This window comes from Euleptes europaea, chromosome 11 (genome assembly GCF_029931775.1).
Source record: "Euleptes europaea isolate rEulEur1 chromosome 11, rEulEur1.hap1, whole genome shotgun sequence".
Lineage (NCBI taxonomy): Eukaryota > Metazoa > Chordata > Lepidosauria > Squamata > Sphaerodactylidae > Euleptes > Euleptes europaea.
This window is the reverse complement of record NC_079322.1, coordinates 26,746,574-26,773,455: the sequence shown is the minus strand read 5'-3', so window position 1 is coordinate 26,773,455 and position 26,882 is coordinate 26,746,574. Positions and strand designations below refer to the sequence as shown.

Genomic DNA, 26,882 nt, shown 5'->3' with positions numbered 1-26,882 from the left:
TATAACAGAAGATATATTATTCATGGAGTGGCTGTAGCTCAGTTGGTAGAGCGTCTGCTTCATGTATAGAAGGCCCCAAGTTCAACACTTGGCATGTCTGCTTAAGGGATCAGGTAGGAGGTGATGTGAAAAACCTCTGCTTAAGACCCTGGATAACCACTGTCAGTCTGAGTGGACAATACTCCTTGATAGGTGAAATGTCTGATTCAGTATAGGATAGTTTCATGTGTTCACATGTCCTTTTCTGGTACTTTACTGCAATACCCTCTGTGCTGACCCAGCTTTTCTAATCCATGAACACTTTGGGTATATTTTTTCCTCTAGCTTACAGGCAGATGGGGCTTTGAATTATTTTATCAGAAGGGTAAAAAGAAATATTGGGTATTTAAGCAATACCTGTCTATGATAATATAAGAGACTTCTGCAAAGCCAGAAACACATCCCTTATCTTCAGCTCCCTTCCTTTAATCACACAGAGCTATTCTACATTCTTTTAGGAATACAGATAGGCCAGCAGGGTTGTTCATTTGTGGGCAGAGGCTTTTTCCCTATTCTTTGCACACAATTGCAAAGCTCCTTCAAATTTGTACTAGAGAAGATGGGTAAACACAGAGATGTCCAATACATTGACCGCTTTGCTGTGAAACCTCAGCATCAGTGGCCTTCTCTCTACTCAAGAGATAATTTTATGCTATGAACTAGCAATGTATCAACCACGTATTGTATTTCAGTCATCAAATTAAATACAGAAAGAAAGCGAACTGGAGACCGCATTGCAACTGGCGTCACCAGAAAGCACTCAAGGTATATCTGAGCTTTCTATGTACTCTTTCTAAAAACTGCCAGTACATCCAGGTTGAAGTGCTTCTTCACAGAATACATCATTCACTTATGTGGTGGCAGCTTCAAAAAGGATTAGACAGAGCATGTGAGGCAACAGCAGCTCAAAATGGAACTTCTATGTTGTAAGATCAAAACAAAACAAATTCCTGTGGCACCTCAAAGAGCAGCAAAAATATTGTAGAATAGGTTTTTGTAAAAGACACAAGGGGGTACATAATTAGGCAGGTGTGTGTATGTTCATCCTGAGTACAGATCCTGATCTGACAAAATAGGTTCTACCATCATATATTTGCTAGTTTTAAGGGGCTGAACTGCATTGGACGGGGGAGATCCATAGGGTTAGAGCCAACCAGTTTTTCTCTGGTGAGAAAGGAAGGAGTGGTCCCCTTTGACCACCAAAAAGGCTATGCTGGGGATTATAGGATTTCCATGTACAAAAGCCATGAGGGCAGAAGTAAGGAAGGGAAATGGGAGAGACTGGGTGAAAGATCTGGCAGTATCCAACCCATAATCAGGACCTCCTGCAGGTTGGTTTTTTTTTTACGGGGGATGGGAAAACTCTGAGTAGGGAAATGGTACATGAGGGAGAGTTAGTCTCCCTCCCCCATTCTGCCAATGCAAATCCCCATTGCAAAACAAAACAGTTAAAAAAAAAGAGAGAGTGGGATAAATCTCTCACGTCACACGAAGTTGTTTTTGTTGCAAGGCGACCCCTCTAGAATGCTTCAGGTATAAGATGTTCCTGACAGAGCTACGCTATGGACAAACAAAAAAGGACTAGCTTTAACTTATTTTGCATGTAAATCCCCCAAATTCTGCTATCCACTGTTGGAGACAGAATGCTGGGACTGGAAGGACCATTGGTCTTGTCAATTATTTTGAAAAAATGTTATGCTACCTGAGGTGGCTTACAAAATAAAAGTAATTTAAAAAAAATTAATATATATTAAAATCCAGCATTAAAAGCCCAGCCCAGAATAAAAACACAGACCATAAAAACATCTGGCAAAACAAATCTTTCATTCTGATGTGCTCAGTCCACAAATAGGATGCACTTATTTCTCACCAGTGTGGTTGATGGGAGCTAGGGAACTAGTACAGGCAGTTTGCATGGCTGGTTCTCTACAGTTGTCACAGAATGTCCTTAGATCATGTAGCTACTTTTAGATACCACCCATGGCTTGTTGCCCATGAACACATGAAGCTGCCTTATACTGAATCAGACCCTTGGTCCATCAAAGTCAGTATTGTCTACTCAGACAGGTAGCGGCTCTCCAGGGTCTCAGGCAGAGGTCTTTCACATCACCTACCTGCCTAGTCCCTTTAACTGGAGATGCCAGGGATTGAACCTGGGACCTTCTGCATGCCAAGCAGATGCTCTACCACTGAGCTACAACCTCTCCCCCATGGAGAAGCTCTATTTTCTCTGCAGGTCCATCAAAGTCAGTATTGTCTACTCAGACTGGCAGCGGCTCTCCAGGGTCTCAGGCAGAGATCTTTCACATCACCTACTTGCCCAGTCCCTTTAACTGTGCACGCCAAGCAGATGCTCTGCAAACTGTGCCATGGCCCCTCCCATGCTTCCATGTGTGTGCGGTAATGCCAGCATGGGTGAATACTCCTACTGATGTGCCCTCAACTGGTTCTTACTAAGCTACGCATCACTGAAATCATACTGAAATATTAAGTTGCTCTCAACAGGTATGCTACAACTACGCACACAGCTTTTGGAGTATGAAGCAACATTAGGGTTGCCAGGTCCCTCTTCGCCACTAGCAGGAGGTTTTTGGGGTGGAGCTTGAGGAGGGAGGGGGTTGGGGAGGGGAGGGACTTCAATGCCATAGAGACCAATTGCCAAATCAGTCATTTTCTCCAGGTGATCTGATCTCTTTTTTTTATATATATATAAATTTTATTAGGTTTTATACTAAAAGTTTTCCATTACATTGAACAACATCTATAACAATATCAAATTTCAATTCTAACTTAGAGTTGTTATAGTTCCATATCTTATAATAATAAAAAAGAAAGAAAAAAGAAAAATGGAAAAAATTTTTGACTTCCCCTTCACCTCTATCTGCCTCTTAATAAAGAGTTCATCCCGTCGTAGGTAATCTAATCTTAATAAACTATCAGTACCATATATAGAAAAAAAAATCATAGTCTGTTAGTAAATATACTTATACTTAATCATTATAAAAAAGATCAGAAATAATCCTCTGGATCAGATTAGAAAATATTCTTCCATTCTTCCCATTTTTAACTCATATTCACAATAATGCATCCACGCCCCCCATTCCCCCAAAAACCGAACGTCATTTTCTTCATTTAGAATAGCTGTGAGTTTTGCCATTTCTGCAACTTCAAACATTTTAACAATCCAGTCTTTTTTCTCAGGAGTTTCTAGCCCTCCAGGTGATCTGATCTCCATCAGCTGGAGATCAGTTGTAATAGCAGATCTCCAGCTAGTACCTGGAGGTTGGCAACCCTAAGCAACATGCATACAAACACATTCCTGATTTGAAATCTACTTTGATTCCCTTAGGCAAGCACTACATGTTTTGATTGCTGTGGGACACACCCATTGTTACATTAGTAATCCAGGTGTATACTCATGTGTATACCTATATCTGGGCGACCCCTTTCACAATTAGGTTTTACAAATGCATACACATGGGTAAAAGTGTGAGATCCCTTATCTACTGGTTGCACACTTCATGCATTTGCTGCCGGAAAGACTGCCGTAATCCCAGCGCTCTCTATAGTAATCCTGTTTTATTAACACTGAAACAGCCGGGCCCTGTTTTAGAGGCAATCTCTGGCCAGAATTCTGCATACAGATGAGAGCCATCTAGTGGCTAGAGAATATACTGCAAGCAACAATATGCATTTGTTCTCTGCAGGATGGCCCGGAATGCACATGAAAACACAGGCGATGGGGATGATGAGAACTTCATCTTTAGCTGGAAAATGTTCACTAGTTGGGACTACCTTATAGGAAATCCGGAGACAGCAGACAACAAGTTTGCATCCATCACCACTAGCTTCAAGGTAATCTCCACAGCCCGCCCAATTAACTTTCCTCTCTCTGCAGCAAGATCCTTGCCTCTAGTGATGCTGCTGCAATGCACCTTTGGCAGAGTTTCAAAGGGGGAAGTTTATACATTTTAGACAGTTAGGCAGTCGTGCTGATACTTACTTGTGATTTTATCAGAAGGCTCATGGCATTTTCTTAATATCCCAGAGACTGTCGTCATCAATCTCTTCTGCCTGGCATTCTAGTCGTGCCAGGTACAAGGGGGAGAAAGTTGAACAATATTGTGCAAGGCTCAGAACCTGCAACATAAACACACACACACACACACACACACAAAGACTTCCCATTTCTTTTAAAATAATCCAGTGTATGATTCTTGAACGAAACAAGCAGTATCATAAATGGTGTGATCATGTTGATTCTAGTTGGGTCCCATAAGCAGTTTTATCCTGGAAAATCCAAATTCCTCATGTGACTTACCTTTTTACTTCTATAGTATAGCATGGATGCTTTCCCTAGTTGTAACTTAAAAAAATAATAAAGGAGTGCCTTATAAAACAGGGATTAAAAAAAAATAATCAACATAAAAGTAACAATTTACTCAGTAGAAAGAACTGAAATCAGCATAATTTAATGGCCCAATAGAACAAAAAACATCTTTCCTGTTTTTCTAAAAGTTGCTTTTTGCTTTTGTAAAGCTTTTGGTCAATATTTATCTTGGGGTTTTTTAATGACTCATAATTTTGAAGTACCATCTCCCTGCAGATGCTGTGGTTGTTGATTACCAAACACAAAGAGCATCCTGAGGACTAAGATGAAAGACACACATTTGTGGAAGTACATAATGTGAATGGGCCTGACCTGGATAGTGCAGGCTAGCCCAATCTCATCAGATCTCGGAAGCTAAGCAGGGTCATCCCTGGTTAGTATTTGGATGGGAGTCCACCAAGGAATACCAGGATCACTACACAAAGGCAGGCAATGGTAAACTACCTCTGAACTTCTCTTCCCTTGAAAACCCTACCGGGTCACCATAAGTCGGCTGGGACTTATACAATGAACCACAAAAAAAAGGGGATACTCCTGCAAAATTAGCCCACCTGTTTCATTGTTAATAAAGACCATTACAATGTTTACCCTAAAGACTATCGAATGTTGGGTTTAGAGATCAGTGGATGGACTGCTTCTGTGGCCTGCCATGTTTACAATCAGCCAGCACTTTAGTCTACTGGCAGGTCTGCCCATCTCTCTGGAGGGAAAAGCTACAGACTGAACTGAAGGGGCCAGAAGAATCTAAAGATCAGTGGAAAGGTTGGCATCTTTAGCATCATCCACCTTTACAGGTTGCCTGCAGCTCTTTCTGGAGGAGAGAATCCAGAACCTAGATTGTATCATCAATTACCAGGGATCAAAAGAAGTTGTGTACACCTCTCTGTGTACCCCTAGAATATGATATCTTTGTGACAGAATTTAGTAGTTCTAAGCCACTATAGTAGGGTATAAAATATCCAAGAGCTGATCCCTATACAGATCAGCAAATCTTCAAAACAATGCCAGCCATGTTGACAATTAAAAAAAATTCAAATGTGAGGTTCCAAAATTGAAAGTAGTTAACAGTGGTGTCTGCATATGAAAATAAGTCACCCCCCAAAAATCCCTTGGTGTTTAGGCAGCATTTTGGGCTACAACTCAAAAAAACCATCTGTTGAAAAAGCAAAACCATTAAGGCAGGGGGTAGAAACTAGCTAGCATTGGGGGAGGGGGTTAGAACCACTAGGCCAGAGGCAAGCCAGCAGCAAATGAAGGGGGAAACTGGAACCACAGCCAACAGGGAGGGGGGAGAATGAAGAAAATGGGATTTCTCTTCCCCGTGAGTCCTTACAGATTCCCTTTTTGTGACTAATACTCCGCTACTGCAATAAAATCCTCCATTCCCAAAAATATAAACAATACCACAGGCAGATATCTCCTTCTTGTTGTTCCCTGCCACCTCCGAGTTTACGCTTACAAATGTACCCCCAAAATCTCTTAATTTTAAAAAGCCACTCCTTACCAGGTTCCTGTCACCTTGAAATGCTCATAACCCGGCTAATTAAGACAAGATGCAGTTCTCCATACACAGACTATGGCAATGCTAATCTACTTTCTAAACCATGTCAAGCAAAGAACAGAACAGCAGCAATTACAGATGAATCAATGCTAGAAAGGTGGTGATCTCATAACCCATGACCTTAGTTATGTACAATTTTATTTTAAAGCTTTGTTCGTTACACTGCCTGTAGAATGGAGCACATTTCCTTTAGAAAAGCACAGGTGTGTTTGTTCCACAAGAGGCTTTCTAAATTCCTCCTGCCACAGGGCATCACCTGCTCCCATTGTTTCTTGCATTGTCTAAGGAATCCATTGTGGATGAGCAGGAGAGCAACAAAGACGAGAACATCCACCTGAGAAGATTTCTGAGAGTTCTGGCCAATGTACTCATTACGTGCTGCTTGTGTGGAAGCGGTTACCTCATTTATTTTGTTGTCAAACGGTCCCAGACCTTTTCCAAAATGCAAAATGTTGGCTGGTATGAAAGAAATGAGGTAAGACCAATGGGGTTTTTTCAATCATAATATTGACATTTAGAGAGGTAAGAATTGCCCGGCCAGTCTGGCATTTGGCTTTTAATTCCTTTGGCTCTCACAAGCAGTTAGGGTTGCCAGGTCCCTCTTCACCACCAGTGGGAGGTTTTTGAGGTGGAGCCTGAGGAGGGTGGGGTTTGGGGAGGGGAGGGACTTCAATGCCATAGAGTCCAATTGCCAAAGCAGCCATTTTCTCCAGGTGAACTGATTTCTGTCGGCTGGAGATCAGTTGTAATAGCAGGAGATCTCCAGCTAGTACCTGGAGGTTGGCAACCCTACAAGCAGAGCAGGAAGAGGGTGGCCATCCCCCTTTGGTTTGTCTCCAGCTTCAGGCATGGAGAAGTACCCTGCCTGTGAACATGGAGGCTGCTATCCTAATGACCTTTGATAGGACTCTATGAATTTGGCTGCTACTCAACAAGAACACTTGAGGACAGAAATAATAATGTGTCACACTTGCGGATGTGTGGACTCCCAGGTGGGATCTTTCTTCTAGCATTGGGCCCTCAGAATTGATTTTGTCATTCGATTAGCAAAATCTCTGCCTGAACCACCTACAAGGGGGCGGAACAATCATGAAGGGGTAGGGGGAAAGGCTATTAAAAAGTTGCATGTGGGGAGGGGTTTGTTTCTTATTTATAAAAGCTTCCCACTGCAAATGAACAGGCGTCTTGTGAAAAAAGAAGAGGAGGAGGAGGAAGAAGAAGAAGAGGAAGAATTGGTTTTTATATGCTGACTTTCTCTACCACTTAAGGAAGAATCAAACCGACTTACACTCACACTCACCTTCCCTCCCCCTCCCCACAGCAGACACCCTGTGAGGTAGGTGGGGCTGAGAGAGCTCTAAGAGAGCTGTGACTAGCCCAAGGTCACCCAGCTGGCTTCATGTGGAGGAGTGGGGAAACAACCCAGTTCTCCAGATCAGAGTCCACCGCTCTAAACCACCGCTCTTAACCACTACACCATGCTAGCTCTCCATCTAACTATCTAACTAGTGCATATGGGGCAGATGAAAAATCATTCTCTTTCACTTCTCATGTATATACGCATCTGTTCAACCTTCATATTAATGTGGTGCTCAGATCTGAATCACACTCTTAAGTTCTAGTGCCCTCTTCAAGATCTAGCATGTTATTACGAACATTGTTGTGACAAATATTCTCTTGTCCTGATTTGGCAGGTTGAAATCGTCATGTCTCTGCTTGGAATGTTTTGCCCCCCTCTGTTTGAAACCATTGCCGCCTTAGAGGAGTATCACCCCCGTATTGGGCTGAAGTGGCAACTGGGACGGATCTTTGCACTCTTCCTTGGGAACCTATATACTTTCTTATTGGCTTTAATGGATGATGTCAAGGAAAAGGTAAGGCGGCACTAAGCAAAAAGGGTATACACTAAGTATGCTATTTATAAGATTAGCAATGCAATCCTAAACAGAGTCACACCCTTCTAAGCCTTTTGACTTTAATGGACTTAGAATGGTGTATCACTGCTTGGGATTGCATCGCAACCGTTTTGCCACTGCTATGACTATCACCTACACCTGAAGTCGTATCTGTTGCTTCCTTCTCGAACTGATAATAGATTTTGTTTGCTAAACTTATAACCTTCAGCTGGGGACAGATACCAACCATCCCAAATGATCCTTCAACTCAAAATGGGAACTGAGGAATATCACTGCTTAGAGCAATATGAATGACTTTGTGACATTAGCAACATCAGTTTCCATCCTTATATCACTCTGTTATGATGCCTAGTAACCAACAACTCTCATTCTAAGAAAAAGGTGCAAAGACTGCCAAACCTAACCTGAAAGCAATAGGTAAGGAACTAATGAGGACATACAGATATGAAAAATAATCAGCACAACTATTCCAAATTCATTTCCACTGCTCGGGGGACACTGTTTGGTGGTGTGTACAATATGCAAGCCCTGAAGCTTCTGAAACCCTCTGTCCAGAGAGGGATTGTTTAAGTCAATCAGAATACTCATGCATCTCAGTCATTTAAGCCTGGAATCACAACCACACATTTATTATTCAGTGGAGTCATTTGTACATCTTCTTGTCAGTGTAAACTAATATACTCCGGCAATACTGTCCCATGCTCCCTGTCTAACACTGAGTTCATCACAATGTTGCTAAAGCACTGGCAACTCTGATCGATTCACAGTGAAGACAGATATAATATTATTATAGAAGAATAGCTGCTTCGAGATGCGCCCTCATTACATTAACAGTTTAAACGTATCTTTCCTCTTCGGTGCTCTGAAAAGAAGATCCCCCCCACGTTAGCAGCAAAAGCCAGCTGTGAATGGCACCGACGGGCCAATGCCTGTGACAATACCAAAAAAACTCTCCCAATCCTTAGAGCAGTTTTGCACTTTAAAAATAATTGCTGGCCCTTTTAATTAATCTACTCAATTGTTTGATTAATAGGGCAACGAAATAATAGACCAATGCATAAATGTACATGTGACCGTCTTAGCAAACATCTTAGAACCAAGGGCTGGTGACAGTTAACCAAAGAAGGCAGAGAGTGAGGTGGCCTGAGAAGAGTTGGAGCCACAATAACAATACTGTGGAAAGCCTTATGTATAGTTGAAAATAAATATTAATGTGAAGCAGTCTCTTGCTCATAAATTTCCTACTCTACCCACATAACATCTGAGGTCAGAAGTGGAAGTAGGACATCATGGAGCAAGCTGTGAGACTGCAGTGGAAGGAAAGATCTAGCAGAGAATCATCCTTAGCATTTATTTATTGCTTTTAGTGTTCAAAGCAATTCACACATAGCCATCATTACATGTAAGTTTACCACTGGAAAGGACAGCAGCTCCCCAAGGCCATTTCAGGTTGGAAAAAGAGCACAGGGTAGGGAGGGAGGCTGAATTCCATTTTCCATGCGAGCCATGGTCCCGATCAGAATCAGGCACCTGGGAAGCAGTGGCCATGAGGACTTCATATCATGTGAATTAGCTCTAATGTCTATGGGAAGGGGAGAAAGTCAGGAGCGAACAAGATATATGAAACTGACACCCCAGCTTTCCAGTCCTCAAAGTCAAACACATCTCGCAATGGAATATAAAATGTATACTCCTTACTCACATCAAAAATTTAAAACACAGTATCAACAATAAAAACAAGATTCTGAAAACCACATAGCACAACTACTAAAAATTGAATTACCAAATGACCCACTGAATATAATAAGTAACCAACATATTTATATGCAGTTTCCAGATTCCCCCTGGAAAATAATTATGTTGCATGTCTTATAAAAGGCTGAAAGGGCGGATGGTCTGCAAGCCTCTTCAGGGAGACCATTCTACGGAGTGGAGGCCAGGGCAGTAAGGGAATAAGATCTAGTTGAAGAGAACCTGCAAGTTAAATCCCAAAGTAACTCTTCCAAAGGATGCAACATACCCAAGGCAGAACAAACGACTACAGACTAAAAAGAAGATTGAAGCTTTACCAAACCAGTCAATTCCCCAAGCACCTACCAAGGCCGTTAATGCATGGCTAGGATGTCATTGGTTTGTCCTTGTCATGTATCACACTTTTCTATCCTGCAATCAAAAGATGGAATGCATGATGAACTCTGTCCTGCATCTATCCCACAAAAGATCAGGGAGGAATGTTCCCATGCGCAGCGGGACAGTAGGGCATGGTCATCATTTTCATCAGTGCTTTGTGATTGGCTGATGCCAGTTAAGAGCTGACCTAATGCCAAGGGGTGTGTGTGTCTATATGTGTGTGTGCACCCCTTCACTGTGCCCCATCCTCTGCTGCAGCAAGAGGGGTGTGTGTGTGTGAGTATATAGGGGAGGCATGGCAAAGCTCCCAGCCACAACGCTCCACTTCCATGTTTCTGGTTACTGCTGTGTTTTCTAAAAAACTGAAGCACCACCAATCCATTTCATTGGTATACTGACATACCGTTCAAAAACATTTCATAAAAAAAAAAAAGGACGAAGGAGCACTCCAGAGATGTGCGGCCATTCTGGGCAATGGCAGACATGTTCCAGGCTTCCCCCAAGAGGGAAATGGAGGAGTGGTAGGAGGAAAGTGGAATGGGGGAGTGCCAGAAGGAAGGGGAGACAACCCGCATGCTGAAACGCACCAGCAAGCACTCGCAATTGCAGCGATTCTTTATTTATAATCGGGACAAAACTGGGATTGGAAAACCAGGGGAGATTTCGCAACAGAAGTGGGTTGGTCCTGCGGGCAGGGGACGACCGTGCATTTAGACAACAGAGATTCGCTACACTCATGGGAGAATTGCAAAACAAAAGAGCCATGCATTTTCCACCCAAGATTCAAGAGTTCTGTGAGATTTTGCTCCCATTACAGAACATTAATGGATTTTTAACATAGCAGGGCCATTTCATCAATTATGGGAGGAAGGAGAAATTTTTCAGCGGTCTCCAGAATGCATAATTATTATTTGTGGTTCTTAATGTAATATTACATCCATCTTCACCTCCACTGTCAGCCACACTATCCGAAATCATGATCTCAACATTCCATCAGAGGAGAGGTAATTGATTCTCTTTCTCATCAATGGTCAACACCGTTGGGACTCCTTCCTCAGTCTGTCCTACCAAGTCCCCAATTTTTACATTTTTAAAATATTTGTACTAATATTTTGCACATGCTTGCAAAGGCTTCTGGCATACATTTTAGAAAACAACAAAAATTACAATGTAAATGTCTCTTTGGTTCTAGCTAAAGGAAGAAGGTGTGATCAAGAACGTGACACAATGGACCATCTTAACCTACCATAACTCATCTGCAGGCAATTCAAGTGCTGTTACACCACTTCATATGGACCCAGCAGATATGCCCCGAGGACCCTGCTGGGAAACAAGTGTGGGAATAGTAAGTGCTTATGGGAGAGGACTCTTTTCCTTTCCTTTTGCAATGGTACCCTGTTGGTATTTCTCATTTCAACAAGATCAGAAATGCTTTCAGTCACATAAACATTTCATTTTCCTTTGAATTGCATTGCACGGCCTCCACATTTTCTGTCATTCTGTGGACCGATCTCATAGATCACTGTGCATTTCCTTCAACTTTCTGAGAAAACAAAAGGGCCCAAATAAGTAATCAAATACAAATCAAGCATTCTCTCACCCACCTTTTGTTGCTCTTATATATTATTCCAGGAGAGAAATACAGTGGAAATGTAACTCAGGCAAGCCCTGTCATCCAGCTAGCCAGATTATAGCTAAAGTGGAAAGTTGCCTGAAGGTTGTTTTTTTAATTTACCAAGAAAAAGCCTGGATCCACCAGAAGATTTCTGCTTGCACTAGGGTCTTTGCAGAAGTATGAACAAAGGTTGACGATGAGGAAATAGAAATTGTTGAAGACTTTCTATTCCTTGGCTCCACCATCAACCAAAAGGGGGACTGCAGCCAAGAAATCAGAAGGAGGTTGAGACTGGAAAGGGCAGCCATGAAGGAGCTAGAAAAGATTCCAAAGTGTAAGGATGTGTCACTGGCCACCAAGATCAAGTTAATTCATGCCATCATATTCCCTATTACTATGTATGAGTATGAAAGCAGTATGTGCTTCTGCCTATAGAAGAAGGGTGATTTTTTTTGCAAATCTTGTCCTCCCACTGCACACTTCCACTTCACTCCTGCCATGCTCTTGGGCATGATTTCAGAGAGCACAATATGCCTCAGTGGGAGGCCAGAGATTCCCCCTTAAGCTGGAGTAGCTTCACTTGGACTAGACAGAATTCACCCCAAAATAAACACTAGCCACTGAAAGGAAATAAATAAAATAGCAACAAAACCAGATAAAAATATTTCACATGGCACTTAATGTTAGCAAAGATGGTGCCTGGTGAACAAATCAACTCTTCCCTCCCAATTACTATTGCATACTATAACACAGTGCATATTAATGGAGGAAAATTAAATAAGCATCAGAGAGAATCAGAGAGTTGGAAGGGGCCATACAGGCCCTCTAGTCCAATCTCCTGCTTAATGCAGGATCAGAGCATCCCTGACAAGTGCTTGTCCAGCCTCTGCTTAAATACTGCCAGTGAGGGGGAGCTCACCACCTCTCTAGGTAATTGATTCCGCTATCGAACAACTCTTACTGTAAAAACATTTTTCCTAATATCCCACTGGTACCTTTCCACCTGCAATTTAAACCCATTATTGCGAGTCCTATCCTATACTGCCAACAGGAACAGTTCCCTGCCCTCCTCTAAGTGACAGCCCTTCAATGCAGAGATGCAGAGGCAGGGGACAGACACAAAGCAAATGTACTAACGCAGCCAGCTCTCCCAAAATATGCTGCAGTGCATCCTTAGATATGTCTGTCAAGGAGACTACAGGAATAGCTGGAGCTACAAGGCAGGCTATGAAACAAACACAGGAGACATCTAGTGGTCACCGCAGAAAGGTAAGGCACGTAATGGCAATGAATCCTTTTCCTGTCCAACTAGAGAACAAACTTGAGAAAAAGGAACTTTGAAGACGATGAAAAGAAAAGGGCAATTGGAAAGGGGGGGGGGAGACCTAAATGTTAAAGGCGGATCTACTTGTTATGAAGTAAAGGCAGAGGTCCCAACTCTGTGTTTGCCATGAAGCTCTTAAGGGGAGTTTAGGAGGGAGACAAACAAGTGCAGGGGGGAAATCAACAGGCATAAATTCCATCCTCTCCAACTTTGTATTAACCAAGAAACATGTTTGAGAAGAGTATTTATCAACATAATGTTGTGTATAGTTCTTCTTGCCTGAAGAAAAAGACATGGAAGAGACAGAAGAAGCAGACATGGGCCTAGTTTTAATGTGTCTGGATAATACTGCTTCACACTTAGGGTTGCCATCTCCAGGTTGGGAAATACCTGGAGATTTTGGGGGCGGAGCCTGAGGAGGGCAGGGTGTGGAGAGGGGAGGGACTTTATAGAGTCCAATCACCAAAGCGGCCATTTTCTCCAAGTGAACTGATCTCTATCGGCTGGAGATCAGTTGTAACAGCAGATCTCCAGCCACCACCTGGAGGTTGGCAACCATATTCACACTGTAAGTGGGGGCTCACACAGTAGAACTAGGTTGCCAACCTCAAACCCCTCCCCAAATTCTCTCCTCCACAAGTACCACTCCCAAATCTCCAGGAACATCTCAGGCTAGTTTTGGCAACCTCAAAAAGAATGCTGCTCCATACCAAATAATTCCATCCTTGCACATATTTGGTTCAAATATTTATTCCCCCGCCTTTTTGTTTAGCAAGAGTTTAAGGTGGTTAGGTGTCAGAAAAAATAGTTTTGACGGGGTTTTTTTGTTCTGAATAAGCAAGGGATTTTGACTGTAAAGCAAATCAATCATGTGGGTCTTCATCTATAAACAAGTGGTACAGCCCAAACAAAGGATTTATCACCTTAGTGAAAACTAGACCTCAGCCTTTAAGAACACACCTGCTGATCAAGAAACCTTTCCGCCTGCAATTTAAACCCATTATTGCGAGTCCTGTCCTCTACTGCCAGCAGGAACAGCTCCCTGCCCTCCTCTAAGCGACGGCCCTTCAATGAAGAGATGTAGGGGTATGGGACAGACATAAAGCAAATGAACGAATGCAGCCAAGAGCAACAATACTAGCAAAAAGCCCTGACTATAGCCCGAGGCAGCAAAATTTCCTGTGGCAGTTAGAGAAGGAAAATATACTAAAATTGACTGAAACTGCCTCCTCATCACCCTGCCTGGAGACCCAGGGTCTATAAGAAAAGAAGGCTTTTCAGTCAAGCGATTGGACAGTGTACCTTCTAAGGTTTGACATCATAAACTATGTTATTTTATATGGTATTATGTTATTTTACATTACCAGGACCTTTTTTGTATTAGTACTCACTGGTTTGCCAGCTCCAGGTGGAGATTTTGGGGGTGGAGCCTAAGGAAGGTGGAGTTTGGGGAGGGGAGGGACTACAATGCCATAGAGTCCAACTGCCAAAGAGGCCATTTTCTCCAGGCGAACTGATCTCCAGCAGATCTCCAGCCACCACCTGGAGGTTGGCACCCCTACCGGTACTGAGGTTGGCAACCCTACTGGTAGCAGATCTCCAGCCACCACCTGGAGGTTGGCAACCCTACCAGTACACTCCTAAGTCCTGAGGGGGGAATTGGTGCAACCTTATATGTGAGTACCGGCACAATTAAAACCAAAAAAGCACTGTATGTCAGCCTGTTAGAATAGAAATACCTTAAATTAGTAGAAATAAGTTTGTAGTGTTCAGGTTATTTTGGTAACTAATATCCAAATTCTCCCGAGGTGGTGCTGATTTCTCATGTCTCTCTTTTTATGCTGAAAAAAGGTATAGGTCCCCTGTGCAAGCACCGGGTCATTCCTGACCCATGAGGTGACATCACATCCTGAAGTTTACTAGGCAGACTTTGTTTACGGGGTGGTTTGCCAGTGTCTTCCCCAGTCATCTTCCCTTTACCCCCAGCAAGCTGGGTACTCCTTTTACCGACCTTGGAAGGATGGAAGGCTGAGTCAACCTTGAGCCGGCTACCTGAAACTGACTCCCGTTGGGATCGAACTCAGGTCGTGAGCAGCGCTTGGACTGCAGCACTGCAGCTTACCACTCTGCGCCATGGGGCTCCTGAAGCACCCCCAAAAAACCCTGCGTGCCTTATGGGTAACTGACAGATACAAAGATGGCGATCCTCACCCAAAAGCATTTCTACACTGCACTCTACTGGAAGCCATGTTACAGTTTGCAATCTGAGACACTGCCTTTCTTTGTTTTACAATGGATATAGATAATAAAAAACAAGCTGCAGTATGTAAGAAACACAGGTATACTGCTAATGAGGCGGCTTCCAATACTTCCTTTTAAATCTTCCCTCAAATGAGCATTGCTGGGCCTTTGGGGATTTAAGGAGCCATTCAGAAGTGCTGCAATTTAGACAAAGGCAAAAGGATAATACCCCTCAAAAAGGCTCTACCCCTCAAAAAGTGGTTTCAGCTGCAAGGTATCCACTCATGCATCCCCAGTCCCAGCAATATTCATTCTACAACAGATTCAAAAAGCCAGACAACTCTGCTTTAATGGTACAGCTGTGATTCCTAAATATTTCTTTTAGTGTTTGTTATATCATGAAATAAACATACTGAGGGGATACACTCAGAAAACACCGAATAAAGGACACCCGCTAACACTTCTCAATTGCTTCTGTTGCAGGAATTTGTGAGGCTGACTGTGTCTGATATACTCGTGACATATGTAACTATACTAGTGGGAGATTTTGTCCGTGCTTGCTTTGTCAGATTTGTGAATTATTGCTGGTGCTGGGACCTAGAGGCTGGATTTGTGAGTAAATGATTTCTATGTGAGCCACTTCATTTTTCTTTTAACAAATACTTGGGGCCATATTTTAAGTCTATTTGGCAGTTTTTTTCATTTAAATGTTTTTTTCCCTGAAGCAAGGTTGCCATGACTACAAAAGGGGAGATAAGTTTGGGGTTATAGATGTGCCATTCCTTTAAATACCCAAAACGAAGGACCCCATGGTAGTGCAACATACACACACACACCAGTGACGCCATCCAGTGTGGCTTAAATGTTTAGCCAGGATGGATAAATTCTCCCAAAGGAGATCAGCTGTTAGTGGCGCTTTCCAAGTAAAAGCCCGATTCATTCTGGAGCGCCTGTACTTACAGGCAGTCTGGGGGAAACTTGGCATAAAGTCTCTGCCTGAGATTTTGGATAGTTTATACCTGACATCATTTCATGTGGGAAAATAAGCATATTGTTACTTACTCCCTACCTCTGGTGTAGCGTGGTGTAGTGGTTAACAGCAGGGGTTTGGAGCGGTGGACTCCGATCTGGAGAACCGAGTTTGATTCCCCACTCCTCCACATGAAGCCAGCTGGGTGACCTTGGGCTAGTCACAGCTCTCTTAGAGCTCTTTCAGCCTCACCTATCTCACAAGGTGTCTGTTGTGGGGAGGTGGAGGGAAGGTGATTGTAAGCCAGTTTGATTCTTCCTTAAGTGGTAGAGAAAGTCAGCGTATAAAAACCAATTCTTCTTCTTCTTCTCTAAGCAGCAAAAAAAAAAAATCAGTTTATTTACAAATACAAAAGTACTGCACAAGTGAAGGCAAAGTAGTAGTCCTGCAGGATATGAGATCTGCTAGCCCCCTTCAGCTCCCGCAGAGAGACAGAGAAATCATGACATCTTGAAGGGCTTCGGCCAACTCAACCCAGCGTGTTCAGCTGGGGATAGTCAGCTCCTCCAGGCTTTGATGAATGCTTCAGCACATATGCTAGAGTCTCCACCCATGTGTCATACGGAGAAAGCCTACCTGGAGCAGACAGTGTAGGTCTCTGAAACAAACATACTGATCCAGGGCACACAGCTGCAGAGAGAGGAGGCTCCCAAGAGAGGTACCAGGACTCCTCCATGCCTAGATGCCCAACAGACCAGGAGGTCCTGAAAAAGGTCAGATGTCTGCCCTCAACCCAAGCTCCCACCCTCAGGTATGGCTCCAGGGATAGACAGGAAGGGCCAGGAGGCCAAGATGGCAAAAGAATGGATCTGCTGCACCAAGGAAACAAAATAAGAGAAGTGTGTTTCCTGATGGAGAAATGCAAGACAACCAAGGCAGGCAGGAATGCCAGGCAGCCATGCATGCTTCTGCTGACCTTTGGGCATCCTCTGCTGACCTTTGGGCATCCTCTGCAGAGGATTCAGTTACTCATGACACCCTCCCTAGCTTCGCTGAATGTGCGCACATGCTGACGACAAACTCCCCAAGCCACCACTCCAGTGGAGAAAGGCCAGGAGCACACAGGTCTGCCCTTTGGCTCAGGTTTGGAAACACACATGCTGAGTGCCACTGGGGGCATTCTCTGAGAACAAAAGTAGCATTCCAGGGTGGAATCCTATCCAAGTATTAGCTAGGCCCGACCCACCTTAACTTGACACTGAACATTTTGATAATCAGGTTAAAGAATATATCACAGTAGGAGAATACACTGCAGTAGTTTGGTAAGATATTGTTCCTTAAATTACTCAAAAAGGAAGGAGTATCATGAAGTGATCATAGAGTCATTTGTGTGACACTTTTAGGAAAAAGTTCTCTATTTAATGCTTTGCACAACTATTATCAGGTAGAGTTAACGACTTAGGTTTTGCATTCACCTATCAGAATGGGCGGCCATGTTAGTCTGTAATTAGCAGTAGAAAAGAACAAGAGTCCAGTAGCACCTTAAAGACTAACAAAAATTTCTGGCAGGATATGAGCCATACCCTGCCAGAAATTTTGTTAGTCTTTAAGGTGCTACTGGGCTCTTGCTATAATCTTATCCCTTATTCAAAGAATCCAAAGTGCAGTGAGCGAATAGAAATGAATTCTCCATGTAAAGTAGACTGAGAATTGTATTCACTTCTTCCCTGAATTCTTTGCAGTCATCCCCAAGAGCTAGATCACGATGGGTAGTCATGATAGTCTGTCACTAGCAGCAGAAAAGAACAAGGGTCCAGCAGCACCTTAAAGACTAACAAAATTGCTGGCAGGGTATGCGCTTTCAGGAGCCAGTGTTCACTTCTTCAGAGGTTTAAGTTTATCCCCAAGAGCTGACATTTAGTTCTCAGCCGTGTTCTCCTTTTTCCCCATAGCCTTCTTATGCAGAGTTTGACATTAGCGGTAATGTGCTTGGTTTGATCTTCAATCAAGGAATGATCTGGTAAGGTATATTTTTATCTAACAACTATTTTGTTACGTTTTAAATCACTCCAGTTTTGCACCAAAGCTCGGGAAGCTGCAGAATTTGTCAATGTAACTCTTTCAATTACCCATACACCCATGTCCCGTGGTGGTGGCAGAAAGTACCATCAAGTTACAGCCAACCAACAGTGACCCTGTATAGTTTTCAAGGCAAGAGATGAACAAAAGTGGTTTGCCGCTGCTTGCCTGGACTTCCTTGGTGGTCTCCCATTCAAGTACTAGGATCCTTGAAGGAATTGGTGTGATTCCTCATGTGTATGAAGTTTACCTTTTGAGGTTTATGTTTTTAACTCTTTTAAAGCGCAATTGCACTCAACAATAAATATATATTTGTAATATTATTTTTAATTATTGTGGCTCAACCTTTGAGGCTCCTAGCCTGTTTCATGGGTTGGGTGTAGCCCCCTTTGTTTTGATGGTTTTGGCTCCCATCCAAATACTAACCAGGGCCAACCCTGCTTAGCTTTTTAGATCTGATGAGATTGGGCTTGCCTGGGCCATCCATCCCATACATGTTCAGAATTTTTCATTTGAGTGGTTATTTTAATATCCTAACGGCATCCTTTCCATGTCAATTAAAAAATCCGACCTTAATGCAAACAATTCTGGCTGTTAGAATACCCATTTCCCTCCTATTACTTTCTGGTCAAGCACATTAGATTTAGTTGTGAACCTATGCAAGCTGAATACATCACAGTATCCACTTATTAATGTTTTTACGAACATATAAAGCATGTAAGCAAAGCCCAGCTGGATCAGACCAGTGGTCCATGTAGTCCAGCATCCTGTTCCACACTGTTCCCTGGATGGCCAAACAGGAAATAGAGGCCAAGCCTTGATGTGGCCTCAACACTGGTAAGACGTTAACCCAGCTTTTCAACCCCATGCACAATTTTATATGTATTCACCAACTCCACCATTAGTCATAATTTTTCCTCATCTGAGAACCCTGTAGCCTTTCCTCATAGGAAATGTGTTCTGATATCTAATTCTAAACTTGTCCCCAGAATGTGGATCAAAAAATATACAGAATGGGGCCAGGGTTGATGTTGCTACAAATCTGGGATAATAATTTCATTTTTTTTTTTAAAAGTCATAAGATTGGAGGGAGTCGAAAAAGGGCACAAACATCACCAAACAAGATCTCACAGTTTTACATCATGACATTTCAGTAGGGAGCTGTATGGAGGGGGGGGGGGAGCCACAGAGACCAGCAAAGGAAGGATGTCCCTTCTCTGCAAGTCCTCAGGGGTCCCTCATTTGTACTTCATAATACCTAATATCCCTCTGCAGCTCCATGACAGAAGTGACGCTCAGTAGTGGTTGGCAAGCTGTCATTCAAGGAAGTTTCCTCTGCCCTCCTTGCTTTTATCACTGAGGAACACTTAATAAGCTTCTGGGGAACCCCTGAACATTATTTGTAAACTATGGAATAAATAACATGACCCGTGTTGCTTCTGGGTTGGAAGCCAACTCTTTTCCACTAATGGCAGAGTCTGGCACAATTAATTTTGGTCTGATACAAGAGGCATGTTCCAGCAGTAGAAGGAAACATAATGGGAAAAAGAAAAGAATGGGAATACTTCAAATAGCAGAAACTAGACACTATAACCCTGCTCTGCTATGGACAGACAAAGCAGAACAGAATTATGGTTTCTAGTTTCAGTTACCAGAAATATTCCCATTCTTTTCTTTTAAGGAAAACAATCTGTGGAGGAGGAATTCATAGTCATAAAAAGACGTATTAGGTGAATAATACAGCCTCAGCAAATGAGCAGAGAAACTAGCATTGCCATGTACACTCTGCATGAAAAAATCCAAAAACTGCATGCAGAAAACATTTCAGATAAATCAGGTTGCCATGATTTTTTTGTCATTCCCATGAATCACTTTTGGCAAATACTGTAGCAATAAGAGAGGACGCAAAGGGTGCAGGATATAAAGAGAGATGGGCAAAGCTTATGAGGGGAAAGATGACCTTTGCAAAATTCACCAATGCAGAGGGTCCAGTTTTCTGATAAGGAACTTTCTCTTCCTCCCTTTCAAGAAGGGACAGAGGGGAGCACAAGAATATGGCTGCTGGTTTGACCATGCCAGGAGGAACCTCGGCAGAGCTCAAAGGAGTGAGGTCAAGGTAACAAGTTTAGGAGAACAGGGATGGAAGAGAGCAAGTCACAATCTCTTTCAATTGCGTCAGTAATGGACATAGAGCCTTTAGGCCTACTAGAGGCAGAAGAGGGGTTGCAGCTACATAGAACATGTATTTTTATATTGATATTATAGGCAGGATCTGATGTATTAAAAAATTACATGTACCACAGGCAGTATCACATTCAACAAGCCAACTCTCCAGGTTGCATTTCTAGATTCTAGCGAAGGAAAGTAATCCTTCATGGCTTCTGCCATGCCCTAGGCATCCTGGCCATATAAGAAAAAGATATCATATGATCAATTTCCCACATGTATGATTAGCAAGATTGCAACTTTTGCCCTGTAATATGGAATAACATTTACTATTGGCGATCATCAAACATGCCTCTACTCCCCACAAGCTGCAAAATGTCTGCCCCAAACAGTCTGATCTGGCAAACTTGAAAACCTTATTTTAACAAAATAATAATAGTACCACATGCTCATTTAGTCACATCTTCCCAGTGGAAAACCTCTTTTAGTCCATCGTTAATACTTTCCCAGATTTTTTTTTTTGAACGATACTGTTTCAGTCTTCATAAAAAATGTTTTATATTTCTTTTTCTCCCCCCCCCCTTTCCTTTTTGGTTACAGGATGGGATCCTTTTATGCACCAGGACTGGTTGGTATCAATGTTCTCCGTTTACTCACATCCATGTATTTCCAGAGCTGGGCTGTTATGAGCAGCAATGTCCCTCATGAGCGAGTGTTCAAGGCCTCCAAGTCAAACAATTTCTATATGGGACTCTTGCTATTGATCCTGTTCCTAAGCCTGTTGCCTGTGGCTTACACCATTATGTCCCTTCCTCCGTCTTTTGACTGCGGGCCATTCAGGTAGTTCGGGAGGGGGGGCGGAGAAAGAAATGCATGTATTTTTAGACAAGGTAACAAATGCATACTTTACTTGTGACTGATTTCCTGCTTAATTTGGTATTGTACTGCGTACTAAGTCTCCTGCCATTCTAGAAGCTCAAGCTGATGCATACTTACCCAGAGGTTAGCCCTGCTGAGTTCTATGCAGCTTTCTCCTGCATAACAAAGAAAACTCTAGCTACCTCCTCCTTCCCATCTCACCAAATGACATGTGAAGAGACATTCTGTTCGCCTTAGGGTTGCCAGGTCCCTCTTCACCACCGGCGGGAGATTTTTGAGGCGGGGCCTGAGGAGGGCGGGGTTTGGGGGTGGGACTTCAATGCCATAGAGTCCAATGGCCAAAGCAGCCATTTTCTCCAGGGGAACTGATCTCTATCAGCTGGAGATCAGTTGCAATAGCAGGAGATCAACAGCTAGTACCTGGAGGTTGGCAACCCTAGTTCGCCTGCAAGTCACACCAGAAATTGTCCATCCTGGTGCCTGCTCATTAATGTATGCGTAAAAACAGAGCCCCGGTTTCTTTCCCAGTAACGCAACTGAGCAGTTCAGGGTTTGGACTAGTAAACTCACCAATATTGCAGAAGAGTTTTTCTTGAATATAAAATTAAGCAAAAAAAAAAAAAAGGTTTAAAAACACAGGTTACAGGTCAGCGGCTGATTACAACAAAGAAAATAAGAAATCTGCCTAGCTAAATACTTACTCAAAGATGTTACACAGTATCGGTGGTGATTAAGGCATGAGGCCTTGTTGAGCAAAGCGTGGTTCTGAGCAACAGCACAACAAGATGCAAAGGTGATAGAGGAAGGGAACAGCTAACGTCTGGATACTGAAACTTATGGAAAAGCGAGCCAAGAACAGGTGACACTTAGCATCCAATCACGGGGGTGTCTGGCTGGGACTTTCTGGGTGCTTCCGGCCAGTTCAAGCTGGATCTGAGTTTCCAGGGGAAGATGAGCAAGTGCCCCCTCCCATCTCATTGCTCAGGTGTTTCTCATGAGCTAATTAGCTCAGCTCTGGGAAAGCACCTTGGGAAGTGTCACAGACAGAGCGCACCTGCAGCGTGTGACACACCAGACCTCAAGGTGGAAAATGACAAGCTGAGCAGCCAGAGAGAACAAAATGGATGTTAAAGAGACAAGATAGCTTTTTGTTAAGACAGTCTTCAAATGGCCATGAGCTACAAACACCTCATGTGTGTGTGTAAAGTGCCGTCAAGTTGCAGCCAACTTATGGCGACCCCTTTTGGGGGTTTTCATGGCAAGAGACGAACAGAGGTGGTTTGCCAGTGCCTTCCTCTGCACAGCAACCCTGGACTCCCTTGGTGGTCTCCCATCCAAATACTAACCAGGGCTGACCCTGCTTAGCTTCTGAGATCTGACGAGATCAGGCTAGCCTGGGCCATCCAGGTCAGGGCCCTCTCCCAGATAGAAGAGCAAAAATGGATTTCTGGCTCCACTTCTCCCCACCAGAGTTTCCTTCTCACAGATCGGTACTATCCATATTAGGGTGCACCTAAGCCCATTGTAACCAGCAGTTAAAGCAACAGCACGTGCCTTAATGTATATGTAAAGGGCTGTCCAGTCGCAGCTTATTGAGTTTTCAAAGCAAGAGATGTGCAGAAGTGATTTTTCATTGCCTTCCTCTGCACAGCGACCCTGGTATTCCTTGGTGGTCTCCCATCCAAATACTAACCAGGGCTGACCCTGCTTAGCTTCTGAGATCTGACGAGATCAGGCGAGCCTGGGCCATCCAGGTCAGGGCACAAACACCTCATAGAAAGGCTTTAAACTAAGATTGCTCTCATTGGAGATTGGCTTTAAAGCCTATTTGCCTTGTCAAAGATCTTCCAATCGCCTTTATCAGCACCTATATATCTAGACGGGGGGGGAGGGGGCTATCTCCAGGCACCGCTTTCACCCTGGACATTATTTCATACGTCAGTAAGAGAACCTCTTGGTCAAACAGATTTTGCATCTCAAAGCTGTTCGATGCATGGAGCGTTAGAAGCATGAATCAAGACAAGCCTGAACTTGTGAAACGCTTAGACGTTTCAATCCTGGCATCTCAAAGCACATATCTGTCTTACATATTTTCACTATATACTGACTCAGTGAGCATCCCCAAGAAACCAGGAGAGGAACACACTCTCAACCTGGAAGGTAAAAATTGAACAGATCAATCAACAGTGCCCAGGTGAAGCTACTGCAGAATGTCAGACCAGCTTAGAAAAACAAAGCCCTGCTTTCTGGAGCAATGTTTTAGTTTCTTCCGATCCAGTAGTTACAACCATCATGACTGTAGAAGGTAGAGGGATAAATAAATATTGACTGGATCAGAATATGCTCAGCAATCACTATATTAACAAGTGTTTCTTACCATCCGTCTGAATCAGCCGTGGACAAATTGTACTGTGGCCTGGATTATCATGTCAATGAGCCGTAATTTGATTTAGGAACTGTTTCTGACTGCACGGCTGACTCTGACTCAGTGTGGAGCCAGTGCGGAACAAATTGTTCCTTTAGCTTCATGGTCTTGGATCGTTCTTCTGTTAATAAGCAATGTCAGTAGCAATCTCCTCACGTAATTTTGAGAAATGAGAAACAGTGTACCCCTCTTTACATGCAGTTATCTTTCCTTTTAAAACGGCATCCCAGAGGGCGCCCATATGGCTTTTGGGATACAAAGGACAGCAATAGGGATGCTACCTTAAAAAGTCCAGATGGCCTATTAGTGGCTGTAACCAACCATTCCCTTGTTCTTAAATGGTTTATATTGATATGTGCAGACATGTTATTATTAATTTCCCTTATAGCCGGCCTTTCTTGCCAGGGCTGAAGGCAGATTACAAAATATGAAAGCAATTCAGACAGCAAAGACCTCCAATACACAGTGCAGTAGGACTAGGATTACAGAACTGGAAAACACTGCAAGCTAAAAACTGCCTAAGACAGGACATATCATAATGTAGAAAAGGAGGTTACAAAGATAAGAGGCTATTCTAGTAAAAATGGAGGTGAAGTACAATAAACACTGCGATAGACTACAGTACTACAAGTGACGTCCTGTGATGTTCCATTATACTACTGTTAGGAACCAAAAAGGTTGAGCTATCATGAAATAACAAAATAGTAATGTCTTTGTCGTGTGCACAAATTCATAAAGAGATTAATAACCAAAGCCTCATCGAGGTATTAAAACCACCACATATATAAAAATATACAGTTTAGTAACACACGTAAACCACTGTAACCAGACACATTTGAGCCCTGAGGCCTTCCTCAGTGGTCTGAGAAAATTTATACAAACGTACAAGGATAAATATACAGTTGTTTTTCAAGTCAGAGCAGGTTGCATGTAAAACTTTAGATTATTATAAAGAAAAAAAATTATATCAGGCCTGACCGCGCCAAGGAGCCCCCATCCCTCTGTTATATCTGTGCCGCAATCATACTGCTCATGGCTGTCGTTCTATTCATGGCATGTGTCCCATGAGTAAACCACTCTACTGTTGGTTTAAGGGCAGACCCATGTACAGTGCACTACAACAGCTTAGTGGTGAGGTACAACTAGTGTAAGAACTCCAAAGACTCTCAGGCCTTCGGATACTCCATAGAAGTACACAGGTGAGTACCTCTGAAAAGCTTCTTTCTGAACATGAGGTGTGCCAACAAACACTCTGGAATATATTCTATAGAACTATTCAGTATGACTACTGACAGTTTTATGATTACCCATTCCTCTTCTTTTTCCAGTGGAAAAAAGAAAATGTATGATGTCATCCAAGAGACCATCAAATCTGATTTCCCACCCTTTGTAGCCAAGCTCTTTGGCTATGTGGCAAACCCGGGACTGATTATACCTGCAATTCTGCTTATGGTGTAAGTTTTGCCAATAAAACAAGGTTGGAGTGTTAAATGCTTAGGAGATTTTAGCCAGGTGTTATGTACAGCTTTTCTGACTAAGTTGCCACTTCAAACTGTGATTCAAAGCTAATTCTCAGTATGCTATATGTAGTTTTTACATACAAGAGTCTTCATAAATTGGTTGTAATAAGTCTTCCAAAATTACACCCTGCAATTACTAAAAATGTCTTTAGTACAAATTGCAGTACAAGGCTCTTAAATCGGGCAATGAACTTAAAATGCCTGCGTATATATTTGAAAAGATCAGATTTTTAAAAAAAACGTTTGACATTTGATTTTGTAGTCTTGCCATATATTACCTGAATGCAGTGGCTGAAGCATATCAACAAGCAAATGCAGAGTTGAAGAAGAAAATGCAAATGGTATGTTTGTATTTTATCAAATTAACTTGCAAATGAAAAAGCCAGAGTCTTGAATTTTTCACTTCAAGTTGTACATGTAATTGTTTAAAATTTTGAACCACATGACTGAAAAACACAAAATAGCCAATAATTACAAATGTTTGCTATGCTTATTTATTTATTCAGAAATTTTAACATTAAATGCAGCTGATCAAGTTACAGCATCATTTTTTTGTAACCACATTTTCTGGGAAGTGACTGGAGTTGAAGATTGATGAATAGTCATTTCTATGAATTGCATCAAGTGTGGCTAACTACTAGCAAATTTTGTAAGATGCTTCACTGACACACTCATTTAGCAGTTACAAAATGACAGTCTTAAATCTTTGTTCATCACTTTCTGGCTACTTTCTGCTAGGTATTTTAAAAACCAAAAAGAGTCATAATGACAGAATGTTATAAAATTGATTCAAAACTTTAAAAATGGCAAATGTAAGTTCAAATACAGCCACATTTCAGGTTGTTTTCACATTCTGAAAAAGTACTCAAATTACAGGAGCATTAAATAAAACTAAATCTTCGATGTAAGACCTATTTTCCAAAACAAAGGTCTAACTATTTTTAAACTAATAATATGCCTCCTATTTTCTCTGAAGCAACGTGAAGAAGAAAAAAATAAGAAAAATAACAAAGCTTCCACCAATCCTGCCATACAAGATTTAGAAGACCTGTTTGTTCCACGTTCAAAGACTCCTGATGAGCCCAACCCAACTCAAGGTAAACAAGGCCATTTGAGTGCTTTCAAAGAACGTTCTTCAATGGAGCCATGACAAGAGACCAAGTTAGGATTATTTCCCCCTTCCTCAACCAACAAATATAGGAATAATGTCCAGCTGTTCAGTACGTTTTTGACTACACATCTCTAATCAAGATGAGCGCCAAGAAGCACCCATTCTTTCATTATTGTGATTGCTGTTAAGAAAGGAAGATGCTGGACAGGGGACAGTGAGGGAGACAACCAACCCAACCTTCCTCCCCCTCCCCCTCCCAGGTTCGGGGAAGTAAACATGTTTGCTTACACTTTCCTTTTGGATAGAACTAAAGGCTCAGTGGTGTAAGGATAATGGAACAGATCCACAACAGCACTCACAACAATACAGAACAATGTGAAAGTTTATAAGGGTGAAAGAAGTGCAAGGTGAATAATATATACAATTGAAATACAATCAAACATGGATACAAATCAACAGTAAAGTACCAGCATAACTAGAAGACCAATGGAAGGATATCAAAATCACCAACAGCAA

The 26,882-nt window shown here is 42.5% G+C and overlaps 1 protein-coding gene across 1 annotated transcript in view; it reads left to right on the top strand.

Moving 5' to 3' along the window:
* Nucleotides 1-26,882, top strand: part of TMC2 (transmembrane channel like 2) — a 55,241-nt gene that overhangs the window by 28,011 nt on the left and 348 nt on the right. Inside the window, exons 10-19 of the mRNA XM_056857059.1 lie at nucleotides 3,747-3,894; nucleotides 6,277-6,465; nucleotides 7,685-7,864; nucleotides 11,229-11,381; nucleotides 15,700-15,828; nucleotides 18,139-18,206; nucleotides 21,032-21,271; nucleotides 25,064-25,189; nucleotides 25,518-25,596; nucleotides 26,232-26,352. Coding sequence (XP_056713037.1) covers nucleotides 3,747-3,894; nucleotides 6,277-6,465; nucleotides 7,685-7,864; nucleotides 11,229-11,381; nucleotides 15,700-15,828; nucleotides 18,139-18,206; nucleotides 21,032-21,271; nucleotides 25,064-25,189; nucleotides 25,518-25,596; nucleotides 26,232-26,352 — 1,433 coding nt within the window. The remainder of the gene's footprint in view (nucleotides 1-3,746; nucleotides 3,895-6,276; nucleotides 6,466-7,684; nucleotides 7,865-11,228; nucleotides 11,382-15,699; nucleotides 15,829-18,138; nucleotides 18,207-21,031; nucleotides 21,272-25,063; nucleotides 25,190-25,517; nucleotides 25,597-26,231; nucleotides 26,353-26,882) is intronic.